General features: G+C 33.5%; 2 protein-coding genes across 2 annotated transcripts; both read right to left on the minus strand.

Moving 5' to 3' along the window:
• Positions 1-840: 840 nt before the first annotated feature.
• Positions 841-2,540, minus strand: LOC137836976 (UDP-glycosyltransferase 83A1-like). Its single transcript, XM_068645784.1, has 2 exons — positions 2,002-2,540; positions 841-1,847 (listed from the first exon to the last, which is right to left on the minus strand). Exons 1-2 carry the CDS (start codon positions 2,489-2,491, stop codon positions 961-963), a joined length of 1,377 nt encoding a protein of 458 aa, XP_068501885.1. The 5' UTR covers positions 2,492-2,540; the 3' UTR covers positions 841-960.
• A 3,102-nt stretch (positions 2,541-5,642) lies between these two features.
• On the minus strand, positions 5,643-7,682 carry LOC137836965 (UDP-glycosyltransferase 83A1-like). The gene is made up of 2 exons (XM_068645774.1): positions 6,982-7,682; positions 5,643-6,881 (listed from the first exon to the last, which is right to left on the minus strand). Exons 1-2 carry the CDS (start codon positions 7,481-7,483, stop codon positions 5,995-5,997), a joined length of 1,389 nt encoding a protein of 462 aa, XP_068501875.1. The 5' UTR covers positions 7,484-7,682; the 3' UTR covers positions 5,643-5,994.
• Positions 7,683-14,042: the final 6,360 nt, after the last annotated feature.

Consider the following 14,042-nt stretch of genomic DNA (forward strand, 5'->3'; position numbering starts at 1 on the left):
TTTCTATTTCTTTTTTTTTTTCTGTTTCTTCTTTCGTTTAAAAAAAAAATGAACAGTACCTGTGAACAGTAACCGTGAACAGTGCCCCTGTGAAAAGTACCAGTGAACAGTACAATGTGAATAGTACAATGTGAACAGTAATGAGGAGAAAAAAAAACAGGCACAATTATATTATGACTCAAACCTTTGCTTTGAGTACCAACTGATATGAATCCAAATAGAAATGACAGTAAAATTGGGAATTTAGGGTTACGGAACGGAATAAATTAAAAACAATAACAATAGAAACCTGGATAAAGGAAGACGCCACAAACAAAGTTTGATCAGCCTAAGGATGATCACTACAAGAATTGGTGGATTCTTGATAAGATCGCAAGATGCAGGAAAATATCTAGCAGAGAAACACTCTCTAAATTGTCAAAATATTTGTCCCCCTATTCTGAGTTCCAACAGTGTATAAATTACAAATTTAGCTAGAGGTCTTTTCTTGTTTGTAAGAAAATAAGATGATACTACAATCCTTATATTTGAAGAATGATTATTTGTCCCAGTGGTTAGATTGATACTCCAGTTGGATGTACGCATCACCAAACCCGAGGCCTCACTAACACTCTCATAATTAACACTCTCATAATTGATCACCTTAAGTTTGTTTCTTCTTGTTATGGTCTTGAAAAGAGATTATAGTAACTTGGATTCGATCTTTTCTTTCATCAAACATATAGTAATAATGGATTTTTTATTCTTTATATTTCTTTTTGTTAACAAACTAGATACATTTTTTTTTTCATAAGCAAAATAATTTAGTAGTAAAAGAAAGCTAAACTTGAGCATAACATGTACGGTAAAGAATTGAAATGACTCCATTAATCATTGAGGATCATAAACAAAAACGATCATGGTATACAAAATAACAACTAATCCAAACCTAGAAATAACATAAGCACAAACTCTGAACTCTTATTCTTTTATCTCCTTCACAAACCTCTGAAGGTTCTCATAAGATGTACCTCCTTTTGCTATGTTCTTCATCACTTTCTCCTTCAACACCACACACCTACATTTTATGCTCTCATCATTAAATAATTGTTCCACCTTGGTTTTCAGCTCCCCGCGTGACACAACTCCATTTTGATCTTTGTCAATTCCCAACCCAACCTTTAACTCATCACAAATATGTGTTTTGTTGTAAGGTTGGTCTCCAAAGTATGGCCAACACAACAAAGGTACCCCATTGGACAAACCTTCCATGGTAGAATTCCAACCACAATGAGTGACAAAACATGCTATGGCAGGGTGACTTAAAACCTTTTGTTGAGGTGCCCAATTAACTATCTTACCCTTATGCCCTTGGAATTCATGAGGGTATGCCATTTTATTGTCTTCTCTTATAACCCAAAGAAAAGGTCTATTGGTGAGGTCTAGTCCAAGGGCAAGTTCATTGAATTGGTTTTGGTCAAAAAGAGTGAAACTACCAAAGGCAACATACAACACAGAACCATCAGCTTGTTCATCTAGCCAACTCATGCAAGAGAGATCTTCTTCCCAGAATTGTCCCAATGATCTTAGAGTTGCATTAGTTTTGTAATAATGATCACTTCTCAACAATGGACCAATTGGAAGGAGACTCGGAACAAGGGTTAATACCTGAGGTTCAAGTTCATATGCAGTATCACAAAGCCACCATTGGGTCAAATTTAAAGCTGGAAAACAGTGATGCACCAAGAAATTAAGGTAATGAGAACCACCCATATGTCTAGCCATGTGAAACCAAAAAAGGGTTCTTGTGTCCATTTCTGGCATACTTGGTGATAATTGAATTGTCCTTTTTGAAGTTAATATGGATCCTGCAATGAAACATTGACATAAATGAGTAGTAAAATATGTTTTTAGATGGGCATGGTATTTATTAAAACAGGACCAAACAAAAGCATAAGGTGCCAGACTTTAGAAACAAAGGCAACAATACAAAAGTATAGTAAAGTATGATAGTGTTCTTACCATCTGAATCTATGATCCCATCATCAACGAGCTTTGGAACACTGCTTACCAAATGAAACAAAGCTGCTGCGGCAGGCCAAAATAGAGCTCCTTTGATTCCCAATTCACAGGCAACATTCAATATCCATCCAACATGTACATCTGCAACAATAAACCTGATTCTGTTGTCACCTTTCAAATGAATATTATTATTATCCTCTATGAGCTTTTTAAGTGCTTCTGGCACGGTGATTAGCATAGAATCACATAGCTTGCCCAAGTTGTTTCTGTCATCATTAGGTCCTAAGCCATCTGGGATTGAGACCAACTTCAGTGGTGATTCTTCATTGTATTGATCCACCATTGAGCTCACCACTCTCTTGTGGTTGAAGTCTGTGTTCACAAATATGACTTTGCATCCATTCTCCACCAGCTTTTGTGATAGGGTTAACATGGGATTCACATGCCCTTGACATGGAAATGGGAAAACTAGCACAGATGGAATGCTCATGCTGTGTTCTTGTGTCTGTCTATTGTTTCAGACCTAGTTTGCACTTCACGGGTATGGCTTTGTTTATATACTCTGAAAATATGATTACCAACTATTATAGACTCATTTGGATCCAGCATAATTGGTTCGTTATGATTAGTGTACTTTTAAATATTTATTCTTTTACTGATTTGAGCAATCAATCTTGTTTAGTATTTTTCAGAAGTGTGAGTGATTGAGCCACCCAAATAAAGAAGAAATAGTTAGAAATTTAGAACAGCAAGCTGAAGCATAAATCAACCTATAAAATGAATAAAAACGAAACTTCTCAACAGTTCTAGCTCTTATTTTCCTAATTAGAATAATAAATATTTGAAACAAGTTTTTTCTTTTATAGTTATGAATGATTCAACTATCTATAATGTTACTAGAAATGTTTAAAATTATGGTTATTATTTACTGTGTAGGCAAATCAACTTTTTTCCATCTTTAATATAATATGATTATACACATCAATACAATGTAATTAATTCAATTTATTTAGTAAAATTTTCAATAATATTAGAAAGGTATATAAACTTTATCCTCCTTGTTGATAATATTAAAAATTCTCTTTTCACGTTTTATTAATAAAAAATGCTTATATTTAATAGAGATAATAAGAAAAATAGAATATACTATTTCATAAAAAATTATAAAATATCTTATAAAAAGGTATATTATTTTTTGTCAAAAAGTTCTTATATTAAGAGGAAATATAACAAAAAAAGTAAAAAAAACGTTAAAGTATTATTGAGTTTTATACCTTTGTTTAGTGTAAGAAACAATAAATGAGAAAAAAAGTAAAAAAAATGAAAAAATAAAAAAGAACATAAAAGGTGTGAAAAACAAAAAAGCAAATTATGTTGTGATTATTTATTTACAACATATTCCATGTATTTATATTACATACGCATGGTTAATATTTTATTAACATCTACGTTTTTATCTATTATAATGAAATAAAAAAAATTAAGATCATTAAAATAAGAAAAATAAATTAATAAAAATAATAAAATATATGTTACTTTCTTCTATGTTAGATTGTCCTAATCGTACCTTTCTGAAAGGTCATCATATTCAATTAATATGGATCACGTGAATGAAGTCCAGAAAAACTTTTTTTTTGTCTCTTATCCGACACATCAAAATAATGCTTCCCTGCACCAATGCCAACCAGCTTATCAAATATTTTATTTTAATTTACAATTTTTAAATATTTGTTTTCGTACTGTTTTAAATTAGTCACTCTTTTTCATTATATAAGATTTTGCTACATATATTTCTAACGTTAAAAAGAAAGGAAAGACATGTTTTTGTGGGCATGTTGTTGTGCATGTACATTGCGATGAATGTGGCTAATTAAGAGAAGTGTGATAGCATATAACTTCACACTATTTTTAAAACATGATACTGGTAGAATATGTATTAGTGAAGTGTTCAATTTAAAAGATATTTGTTAAATTTTTTTGACAATTATAACACAATTTTAATATAACTTTAAGAAAAAAAGAAATACATTAACATTTTAAAAACTCAAACTTATGGTATAAATTTTTAATATGATTATAAAAATAAGAAACAAATTATTTTGAACCAGCCATGAAAAATATTTTTCTTCTAAAAAAACTGAAACATTGTACACATAAATTTTTATTGTCATTTTATATAATTCATAATATATAGATATGTGTCATGTGTTCTACATTTTAGAAATTATACTTATCTCCGTGTTCGTGTATGTGTTACATAGGTGATAACTTTATTAGTGTTATTATTATAAATAGAGATTAGTTATGGAGAAAACAAAAATATAGAGATACATTTTTGTAAATTGAGACTTTATATTTGTATTCTTTGTACAAGATTTGAAAATATTTTACCTTTTTATCAATAAAAAAATTAATGAATATTTAAACTTTTATAAAAAAAAGTTTGGACAAAATACAGTCATATCCGTATAAAAGTTAATGACACATATTTTGATAGTTAATTAGATATTAATTTAAAAAATATTTATTAATAAAATAACACTACAAGAAAATCATGAAATAGAAACAAATTTTAGAGAAAAAAGTTAAATAGTTACTATAGTGACTAATAGAGGGTTGGGTGAAAATTTTAATTCAGAAGGAGTCTTTAAACAACTTCAATAAATTCTATAATTATGTTCGAATTGAAAAAAAAAGTTTATATATTGCTTTAATTAAAAACAATATTGAAAATGAATTCAAAATGAAAACTTTAAAACATTTTTCAAAAACTATTGACATAACTTTTCAACTCCTAGAATACCTTAGAAAAATGGTATTGTGGAGCGTAAAAATATATATGTTTATTAGAAATAACTAAAATAATACGAAATGTAAACTCCACTCCTAAACATTTTACATGGATGTTCTAAAACATTTCCATTAGGTGTGTTTTCTTTTTGTTTTGCTTTTAATTTTTATCAATTGTCTTACGTTCTTAGTTGGGTGCTACTAATGTTGGTCTTAGGCCAACAAGGGATTTAATGTTTATAGCAGGTTTTGGAAATGGATCTCGAGGTAATGAAGGAAAAAAGTTTTGTTCTTAGCATTCTATTGTTTTGGTTTTTCTTTGGCTTTATTTGGATGTAAGAAATTTATACGTTTTGTGTTAGGTGTGTTTGTGGTTATGTTGGATTGGTCATATATGTTTTTTGGGACTTGTAGTTTTTTAGAACTTGTAGTATCTATTCCTTTGCGTAAGATTATAGGTGTTGTTAGGATTGGAGCTTAAAAGGTGATGTGTTACAGTAATTTCTTTGTTCTTGACTTACTAATGTAGGTGAATCTTAAACATCTTATATAAAGGTTGAAACATTTCTGAAGTATTCTATTTTATTTTATTTATTCATTGCTAAAAAAAAAACTAAAAAAAATACACCTTTCACAAATCTTTCATTATCTTATTAGTGTTACTAGTCTTGTTCTATGCTTGTTATTAGTGTTACTAGTCTTGTTCTATGCTTGCATAAACTTTCTAGTTAACTAAGATAAGAAATATCAATTCTTTTAAGGACAAAATATAAAGGAAAAACATTGGTGGAGGATACTATTCCATAATAAGAAACTTAATTTAACTATTGGTTGTCATTTACAACTTCTAGTTGGATCAATCAATTATTAGGATATTATTGGATTACTGGTAAATATTTAGACCACAAACTCTAAGATTCATATACTTTCGATTTTCTCCAAGATAGAGACTTGCTTCTTGCCGTGCCGTAAATGTGTTCCCTTGTCACCCATGGATGGTTTTCCTATTCTTTGGGATGCTTAGAATCATCTAAAAGGACACTTTTAACAACAACAAAATAGCCACGAAATTACAGGAAAAAAATGTTTGCCGAATATTTCTGCAAGATTTTCATATTCAATAATTAACGTGGACCACGTAAAATATGCCCCATGAATTCAAGTTTCTTTTGTCTTATTAACGTAAGCACGAAATGTGAAGTCTTATTCCTTTATCTCCTTCACAAAGTTCTTAAAGTTCTCATAAGATGTTCCTCCTTTTGCTATGTTCTTCATCACTTTCTCCTTCAACACCACACACCTGAATTTTATGTTCTCGTCATTAAAGATCTGTTCCACTTTGGTTTTCAACTCTCCGCGTGACACAACTCCATTTTGATCTTTGTCAATCCCCAACCCAACCTTTAACTCATCACAAATATGTGCTTTGTTGTAAAGTTGGTCTCCAAAGTATGGCCAACACAATAAAGGTACCCCACTGGACAAACCTTCCATGGTAGAATTCCAACCACAATGAGTGACAAAACATGCTATGGCAGGGTGGCTTAAAACCTTTTGTTGAGGAGCCCAATTCACTATCTTACCCTTATGTCCTTGGAATTCATGAGGGTATGCCATTTTATTGTCTTCTCTTATAACCCAAAGAAAAGGTCTATTGGTGAGATCTAGTCCAAGGGCAAGTTCATTGAATTGGTTTTGGTCAAAAAGAGTGATACTACCAAAGGCAACATACAACACAGAACCATCAGCTTGTTCATCTAGCCAACTCATGCAGGACTGGTCTTCTTTCCAGAATTGTCCCATTGATTTTGTAGCTGCACTTTTGTTATGATCATTATCATTGCTTCTCAACAATGGCCCAATTGGGATGATCTTCGGAAGAAATAATAATGTTCCAGGTTCAAGTTCATGTGTGGAGTTGCAAAGCCACCACTGTGTCAATTGTAAACTTCGTGCGCAATGCAGCAAATACTTAAGCACGTTCTTACCAGTTGTTAGGTCACCCATATTGAACCAAAAAAAGTCTTCTGGATCCATCTCAGGCATACTTGGCGAAATCTGAATTCTCTTTTTTGTAGTTGATGTTAAACCTTCAGTGAAAAACCAACAAAAAAACATTAGCTTATACAATAGACGTATAAATTAAGTTATAAATTATGTTCATACATAACAACACGATAATATTCTTACCTAAATCAGAGTCTATAATTCCCTCATCAATAAGTACAGGGATGCTGTAGACCAAGGTGAAAATAGCTGCTGATGCAGGACACAACACAGCTCCTTTGATTCCCAGTTTACTCCCAACATCCAAAGCCCAAGCCATGCACAAATCAGCAACAATGAAGTTGATTTTGTTCTCACCTTTCAAATGAATATCCTCTATCAGCTTCTCAAGTGCTCCTGGCATGGTTTTGGGAATGGCCTCATACAGCTTGGCCTGATCGTTTCTGTCCTCATCAGGTCCTAAACCATCAGGGATTGAAACCAACTTCAGCACTGATTCTTGTTCATCAAGGCTAGAACAATCTTGTTGCTCCACCATGGAACTAACCACTCTCCTGTGGTTAAAGTCTGTGTTCACAAAAATGACTTTGCATCCATTCTCAAGCAGCTTCTGTGAGAAGGTCATCATGGGATTCACATGCCCTTGTGCTGGAAGTGGTAAAGCTAGCACAGTTGAATCTCTCATGTTCAGTGTTTTTATTTGGTTTCTACTGATTCTGATTTGTGAGGCCAATTATGCATTGATCTGTTCATGTATGTATAGGCACAGCCCCTCACATTAAAAACGTTAATCAATGTATATACCTACGAATTACAATCTAGGTCACGATCAGTCAAAATCTTCGGCTATCATAATAAATTTTGTAAGAAGAAATGTAGAAAGTTTGTGTGTTCACAACAATAATTTTGTCATTCTATACCTCTTTACATTTGCTTGTACTTCTCTGATTCGACTTTAGTGTTTTTATCATTAAACTTTTTTTTTATTAATATTGATTTAGCATTATGCTGTTATTTAATTACGATAATCATGTAATAATATCTCTTTTAATTTGGATAAATTTAAAAGAATTTTTTTTATGAAACTAACACTCCTCTCTCCAACCACAACAAACCCCCAAACTACCAACATTAAAAAAAATAATTAACACTACAAGAAAATTATGAAATAGAAACCAATTTCTAGAAACCAAAATAATTAGTTGCATTAGTAACTAAATTAGAGACCATTTTAGACACTAAAACGAAATTTGGTTTCTAAATTAGTTTCTATTATTTTCTATTATTGTTAAATAGTTTCTAAATTGGTATCTAATTAGCAACCAAGATTTTAGAGACTAAATTTAGAAACTAAATAATTGGTATCTAAAACCTTAGTTGCTAATTAGATACCAATTTAGAAACTATTTAACAATAATAGAAAATAATAGAAACTAATTTAGAAACCAATTTTTTTGTTAGTTTCTAAAATGGTCTCTATTTTAGTTCCTATTGTAACTAATTATTTTGGTCTCTAAAAATTGGTTTCTATTTTATGATTTTCTTGTAGTGTAAAACACCCTGTCATTCCCAGCTGCCTCTAAAGCTAACTCCCCTCAAAACACCAGACTTTGTCCCGTCATCCTAAGAACCTTTTTAGTCGAAAGCATACATACACTAGTGCAGATATGTAAAACAAATGCGGTTATTTTAAATTTACAAATGCGGTCATAGAACCGCATTTGATCAGCACGCATTCGTAATTCTGACATTTACAAATGCGGTCATATGACCGCATTCATAAATCACATTTACAAATGCGGTTACCTAAAATAACTGCATTTGTATATTATTTTGAATTAGGGAGTGGGTTTGGGGTTTAGGATTTATGAATGCGGTCTTGGTAAAAACCGCATTCATAAATCACTATTTACAAATGCTGTCATTTACCAAGACCGCATTTGTAAATAGTGCTTTTTTTTAAAGTTCAATCTGTTTTGTGCAGAAACCATATATTTAAATAACCTGCATAATGATCAAACCCAACCAGACAAATACAGAAATGTAGTAATCAATTGAAATCATCAAAATGTACATTTACAAGTGATCAAATTACATATAATAAAACCACTATTGTTTACCTATGCTAGAGTTATACAAATTAATGAAATATGTGGACCAAGAATCTCTAACATATGAAATGCCTTCCTCACTCATTGGTGTTTCTTCTGTGAATAACTGCATTGCAAAGTTGACATAAATTAGTTTCTAGATATATATATGTTCAAGAATTATAAAAATGATTTAACATATACCTTTTTCCAACCAGTTTTAACACCTAGTCTTATAATGGTAATCATCCATTGCATAATGTAATAGCCACACTCATAGCTTCCTGGTTGTTTATTACACTATAATTCAATAAAAAGTAATATATTAGTATATTGATAAACAATGATAATAGAGAAAGAAAAAAATTACAAACCTTTACTCTTATGTAGTTCAAATTATTTGAACTGGATCGACCTTTTAGGATGTTATATCCACGCCATGAACTGGTTAATACAAAAAACCTCGTTAGTAGATGGTTAATTAGTAACATACAAAGTTAAGTTTATACTATACTTACGTATCAATGATATCCTTAAATTTTGTGGGCATCTTCTTGTGTAGGGAACAGAACCACACATCAGTCTTATCAACCATTGATAAGACAAGTAACTGCCAATGATGCCTATATGATCAATGAAAAGAGTTAGTAAATATTTAAAACATGAAATAATAATAATTGATGACATATAATTAAACTTACTCATTAATATAAGGGCATAAATAAATTTGTTTTCCCTCTTTTTCCAGGATGTTAGTGATGTATGCTTGAGTCTCAGTTGAGTTTGGTCCAACGGGATTAGTATATGCAGGATCTAAGAATCCATACATATTTTCCTTCCCCTCAGTGATACAGACTCTATGCAAAAACCTACAAGTTTTTAGTTAAAGCATAATCAATAATAATTTAACATAAAGTAAATTGAATAATAGGTAAAGATACTTACATCATAAAAAATTGAATTATACTTATATTGAGCTCCTGTTTCCTAGATATAAATTCTGATAAATCTGTGTTGTAAATCATCAGTGGTAGTTCAGTGTTTATTTGAAAAAATGTATTATCCCACGGAACTGGAAAAGGATCATTGCCAATCTGACTAGCAATGAGACGTAGGGAAGCCATAGGATCGTCAACTGGAACCTCACGCTTCTTTTTCGGACTTGGTGGCTGAAAAGGTTTCTACAAGATAAACAACATTTGTATTAAATTATATGTAATATATAAATATAAATAAAAAATAATATAATGAAACGAAATTATTACATGAGGTTCGGGCATAGATCGAATGAGCTCTCTGGGCCAGGCAACGAATGTCTGAAATGCATCGGCCACAGTGGTTACCTCATCTGAAGGTAGTGGAACACGGGCATCAGGAAATCGTACTTTTTCAACTGTTACCTTCGCCACATCAGGGGAGAGAGGAACGTTATGTAAGGTGGTGGCGTTTTTATAGACTTTTCTCTGCTTCTATTATGTTCCATCAAGACCCATTTCTCTGCTTGTCTTGGGTTATTTGCCTTCACAATGGCTTTATGAGCTTCTATGTAAGGTACAACTTCATCTGTGTTATTCAATATGTACAAATGTGCTTGCAAGACTTTTGATCGAGATTTGCTTACAATATTCACACCACGTAAACATTTAGTTGTAGAACGCCTGTGGTGCCATGAATTAGCTGGAACACCTATTGGATTTGCTTTTGTCATGTACTCTGAACAAAATTCAATACTTTCTTCAGCTATGTACCTTTCAATCATTGAAGCTTCTGGACGATAATGATTTTTCACATAACCTTTCAAAATTTTCATATACCGCTCAACAGGATACATCCATCTTAAGTACACTGGTCCACACAATCTAACCTCTCTTACCAGATGCACCACTAGATGAACCATGATGTCAAAAAAAGACGGAGGAAAAAACATCTCCAATTCACACAAGATAACAACAATTTCATTTTGAAGTTCATCTAGTTTTGAGGGATCAATGACTTTACAACAGATGGAAGAGAAGAATGAGCACAAATGGGTTATGGTGTGTCTAACATTTTTTGGTAAGATCCCACGGATAGCTACCGGCAACAACTGTTGCATCAAGATGTGACAATCATGAGACTTCAACCCAATTAACTTCAAATCTTGCATTGACACTAGGCTCTTCACATTTGAGGAATGTCCTTGTGGCACTTTCACACCCTTTAGACATTGACAAAAACTAATTTTTTCATCTTGTGACATTGTGTAACAGGCTGGGGGCAAATATGTACGCGTACCCATTTCTATGGGTGCCAACTCGCCGCGTATGTTCATCTCAATCAAATCTAAACGAGCATTTAGACCATCCTTCGTCTTCCCGTTAATGTTAAGAAGTGTACCAATTAAGCTATCACACACATTCTTCTCAACATGCATTACATCTATACAATGTCTGACTTCTAACCTCGACCTGTACGAAAGATCAAAGAAGATTGATTTCTTCTTCCAAATATTTGTCACAGATGACTTTTTTTTGGACTTACCGAAGGTGTGGTCTATGTTATTTACCTTTTCGTAAACCTCAACACTGGTTAATGGAGTTGGTGGACCACTACCCTCTTGGTGTCCATTAAAGGCTTTTTTCAACCTCCGGTAAGGATGATGACTTCTAAGAAACCTCCGATGCCGAAGATATACTGTTTTCCTTCCATGTTTCAATTGTTGAGAAGCAGTGTCTTCTTCGCATATTGGACACGCTTTTTGACCCTTAACACTATAACCTGATAAGTTACCATATGTCGGAAAGTCATTGATGGTGCAAAATAACATGGCATGAAGCTTGAAAGTTTCATTAGCAAATCCGTCAAATACTTCGACACCTTGGTCCCACATTAACTTCAAATCTTCAATTAGGGGACTTAGATAAACATCAATATCATTCCCTGGTTGTTTCGGACCGGATATCATCATAGACAACATCATGTATTTTCGCTTCATGCACAATCCAGGAGGTAAGTTGTAAATAACTAGTAATACAGGCCATGAACTGTGATTTGTACTCATATTACCAAACGGATTCATTCCGTTTGTAGCCAAACCAAGTCGGATATTTCTTGATTCTTTACCGAATTCTGGAAAGTCATCATCAAATTTCTTCCATTGAATAGAATCAGCTGGATGTCGGTACATGCCATCGCATTTCCTCTCATCTGCATGCCATCTAAGATTCTTAGCATCGTCTGGGTTTGCAAACAAACGCTTCATCCTTGGAATGATGGGAAGATACCACATAACCTTCATTGGGGGTCCATGCTTTTCCATGTCATCAATAGAATCATCATCTTTTTGTTTCAACTTATAACGTGATAACCCACACCTCGGACAACTTTTCAACAATTCAAAATCTTTCCGGTATAATATACAATCATTAGGACATGCATGTATCTTTTTGTACTCCATACCCATTGGACAAAGAATCTTTTTGGCCTCGTAATTACGATTAGGTAGACTATTTCCCTCTGGAAGCATATCCTTCAACAGCTGGAGCAATTCCGTGAAGCTTTTATCAGTCCATCCGTTTATTGCCTTCAAATTCATCAATCTTAACACCGCCGACAACCGTGTGAAGTTAGTTGATCCAGGATACAAAGGAGTCTCTGCATCTTTTGACATACTTTCATATCCAAGCGCTTTTGCAAAACACTCAGCTCCCACATCACGAATCATGTCCTCCAATCGATCATCATCTCCATCATCGTGTACTGCTTCATCCATGGTAGAACCCACATATTCTTCAGTTACGGAAACACATGGTAAATTTAATAATTCACCATGCCATGTCCAAGTTGTATAAGATCGAAGAAACCCATCACATAGCAGGTGTTCCCTCATGATATTCACATCCAGTATCCTTCCATTCAAACAGTTAACGCACGGACACCTAATCTTTGCTCCATCATGACCACTAATAATCGCGTTACGCTGTGCAAATTGTATAAATTCCTCTACTCCCCTTTTGTACTCATCACTTATACGAACAACATTAATCCAACTTCGTCCATTATATATTCTGGAATATAGTTAGGATTTTCTAATAATTAGTATTCTATTCAATCTCACACATTTGCCGAGGGTCGAACACCCCCGGACTCAATCCAAACACGATATTTTTATTCTAAAAGTAACAATAACTAACATAAAGAGCTAATAATTCACTTCGAGAGTTTCCAACTAACTCAATGTAGTAGCAAACAAAATTTGGTCTGGAAAGGAATTTGGGCAGCTGTAGTGTGGTGTATATGGGAGCACAGAAACTCAATTGTGTTTAACCAAGGGGTTGCAGATGTGGAAGAAATCTTCTCAAAAGTCCAGCTCAAATCGTGGCTTTGGATGAAACACAAAGCACATAACTTTAGTTATTCATTTGCAGAGTGGGTCCTGGACCCAATTTCTTGTATCAGGAGTTATAAGTAAGTGAGGCTAGGCGGAGGCAATCTGGTTGTGAGTGGAAAGGTAAAATGCTGATAATGATGGATGTTGTAAACCCCCAATAGGACCATTCAACATGTCTCGATCGTATAGACCAATGGATGATTGCTGACACTAGATAAGCTCTGTTTGGGGGTTATACAATGATCTGGCATAACGCTCACTGGAAGAAGTTTGGAACGGTGGTTTAGGGAGCTGGTGGAGTGTTAATCCTATTGATGCAGGATGGTATGTGGTAAGTAGGAATGATTGAGCTTTGGAATTGTCAATAATGAGTAGGTTTTGTCGAGGCACAGAGAAGGGTCTTATGGTGCAGACCATGCTAGATGCCAAAAATATCTTATATAGATGTGGTGGTATGTTGAAGAGAGTTTTGAAGATCAGGGAGCAGGACCACTAGAGTGTAGTACAACTAAATAGGAAGTGGAAGGTAGAAAGGAGATGCTGGATTTTGTTGGGAAAACACAAGGTATAGCTAATTTTCATCTGGTGCACGTGGAAGATCTATGGTTTTGCATAGAGAGCTCTAACCAAGCAAGGGTGTGTGGGTTATATGTCTCAAATTGGAGATGGTGATGTGGCACAGGTCTTGTAGTTCTTGGTGGAGGTTGCTGAATGGGAGATAGCATAACATAGCTATATCGTGGTGCAACACCTGTAGCATATCAAAATAGCTAGGATGGGCACGG

The sequence above is a fragment of the Phaseolus vulgaris genome, chromosome 4 (genome assembly GCF_000499845.2).
Source record: "Phaseolus vulgaris cultivar G19833 chromosome 4, P. vulgaris v2.0, whole genome shotgun sequence".
In the NCBI taxonomy this organism is placed as follows: Eukaryota; Viridiplantae; Streptophyta; class Magnoliopsida; order Fabales; family Fabaceae; genus Phaseolus; species Phaseolus vulgaris.

Excerpts from the sequence above, each read along its gene's own strand:
- LOC137836976 (XM_068645784.1), bottom strand. The coding sequence starts at position 2,491 with ATGAGCATTCCATCTGTGCTAGTTTTCCCATTTCCATGTCAAGGGCAT. Across the intron at positions 1,848-2,001 it reads TGGGATCATAGATTCAGATG|GATCCATATTAACTTCAAAA; the intron begins GTAAGAACACTA and ends GTTTCATTGCAG.
- LOC137836965 (XM_068645774.1), bottom strand. The coding sequence starts at position 7,483 with ATGAGAGATTCAACTGTGCTAGCTTTACCACTTCCAGCACAAGGGCAT. Across the intron at positions 6,882-6,981 it reads AATTATAGACTCTGATTTAG|GTTTAACATCAACTACAAAA; the intron begins GTAAGAATATTA and ends TTTTCACTGAAG.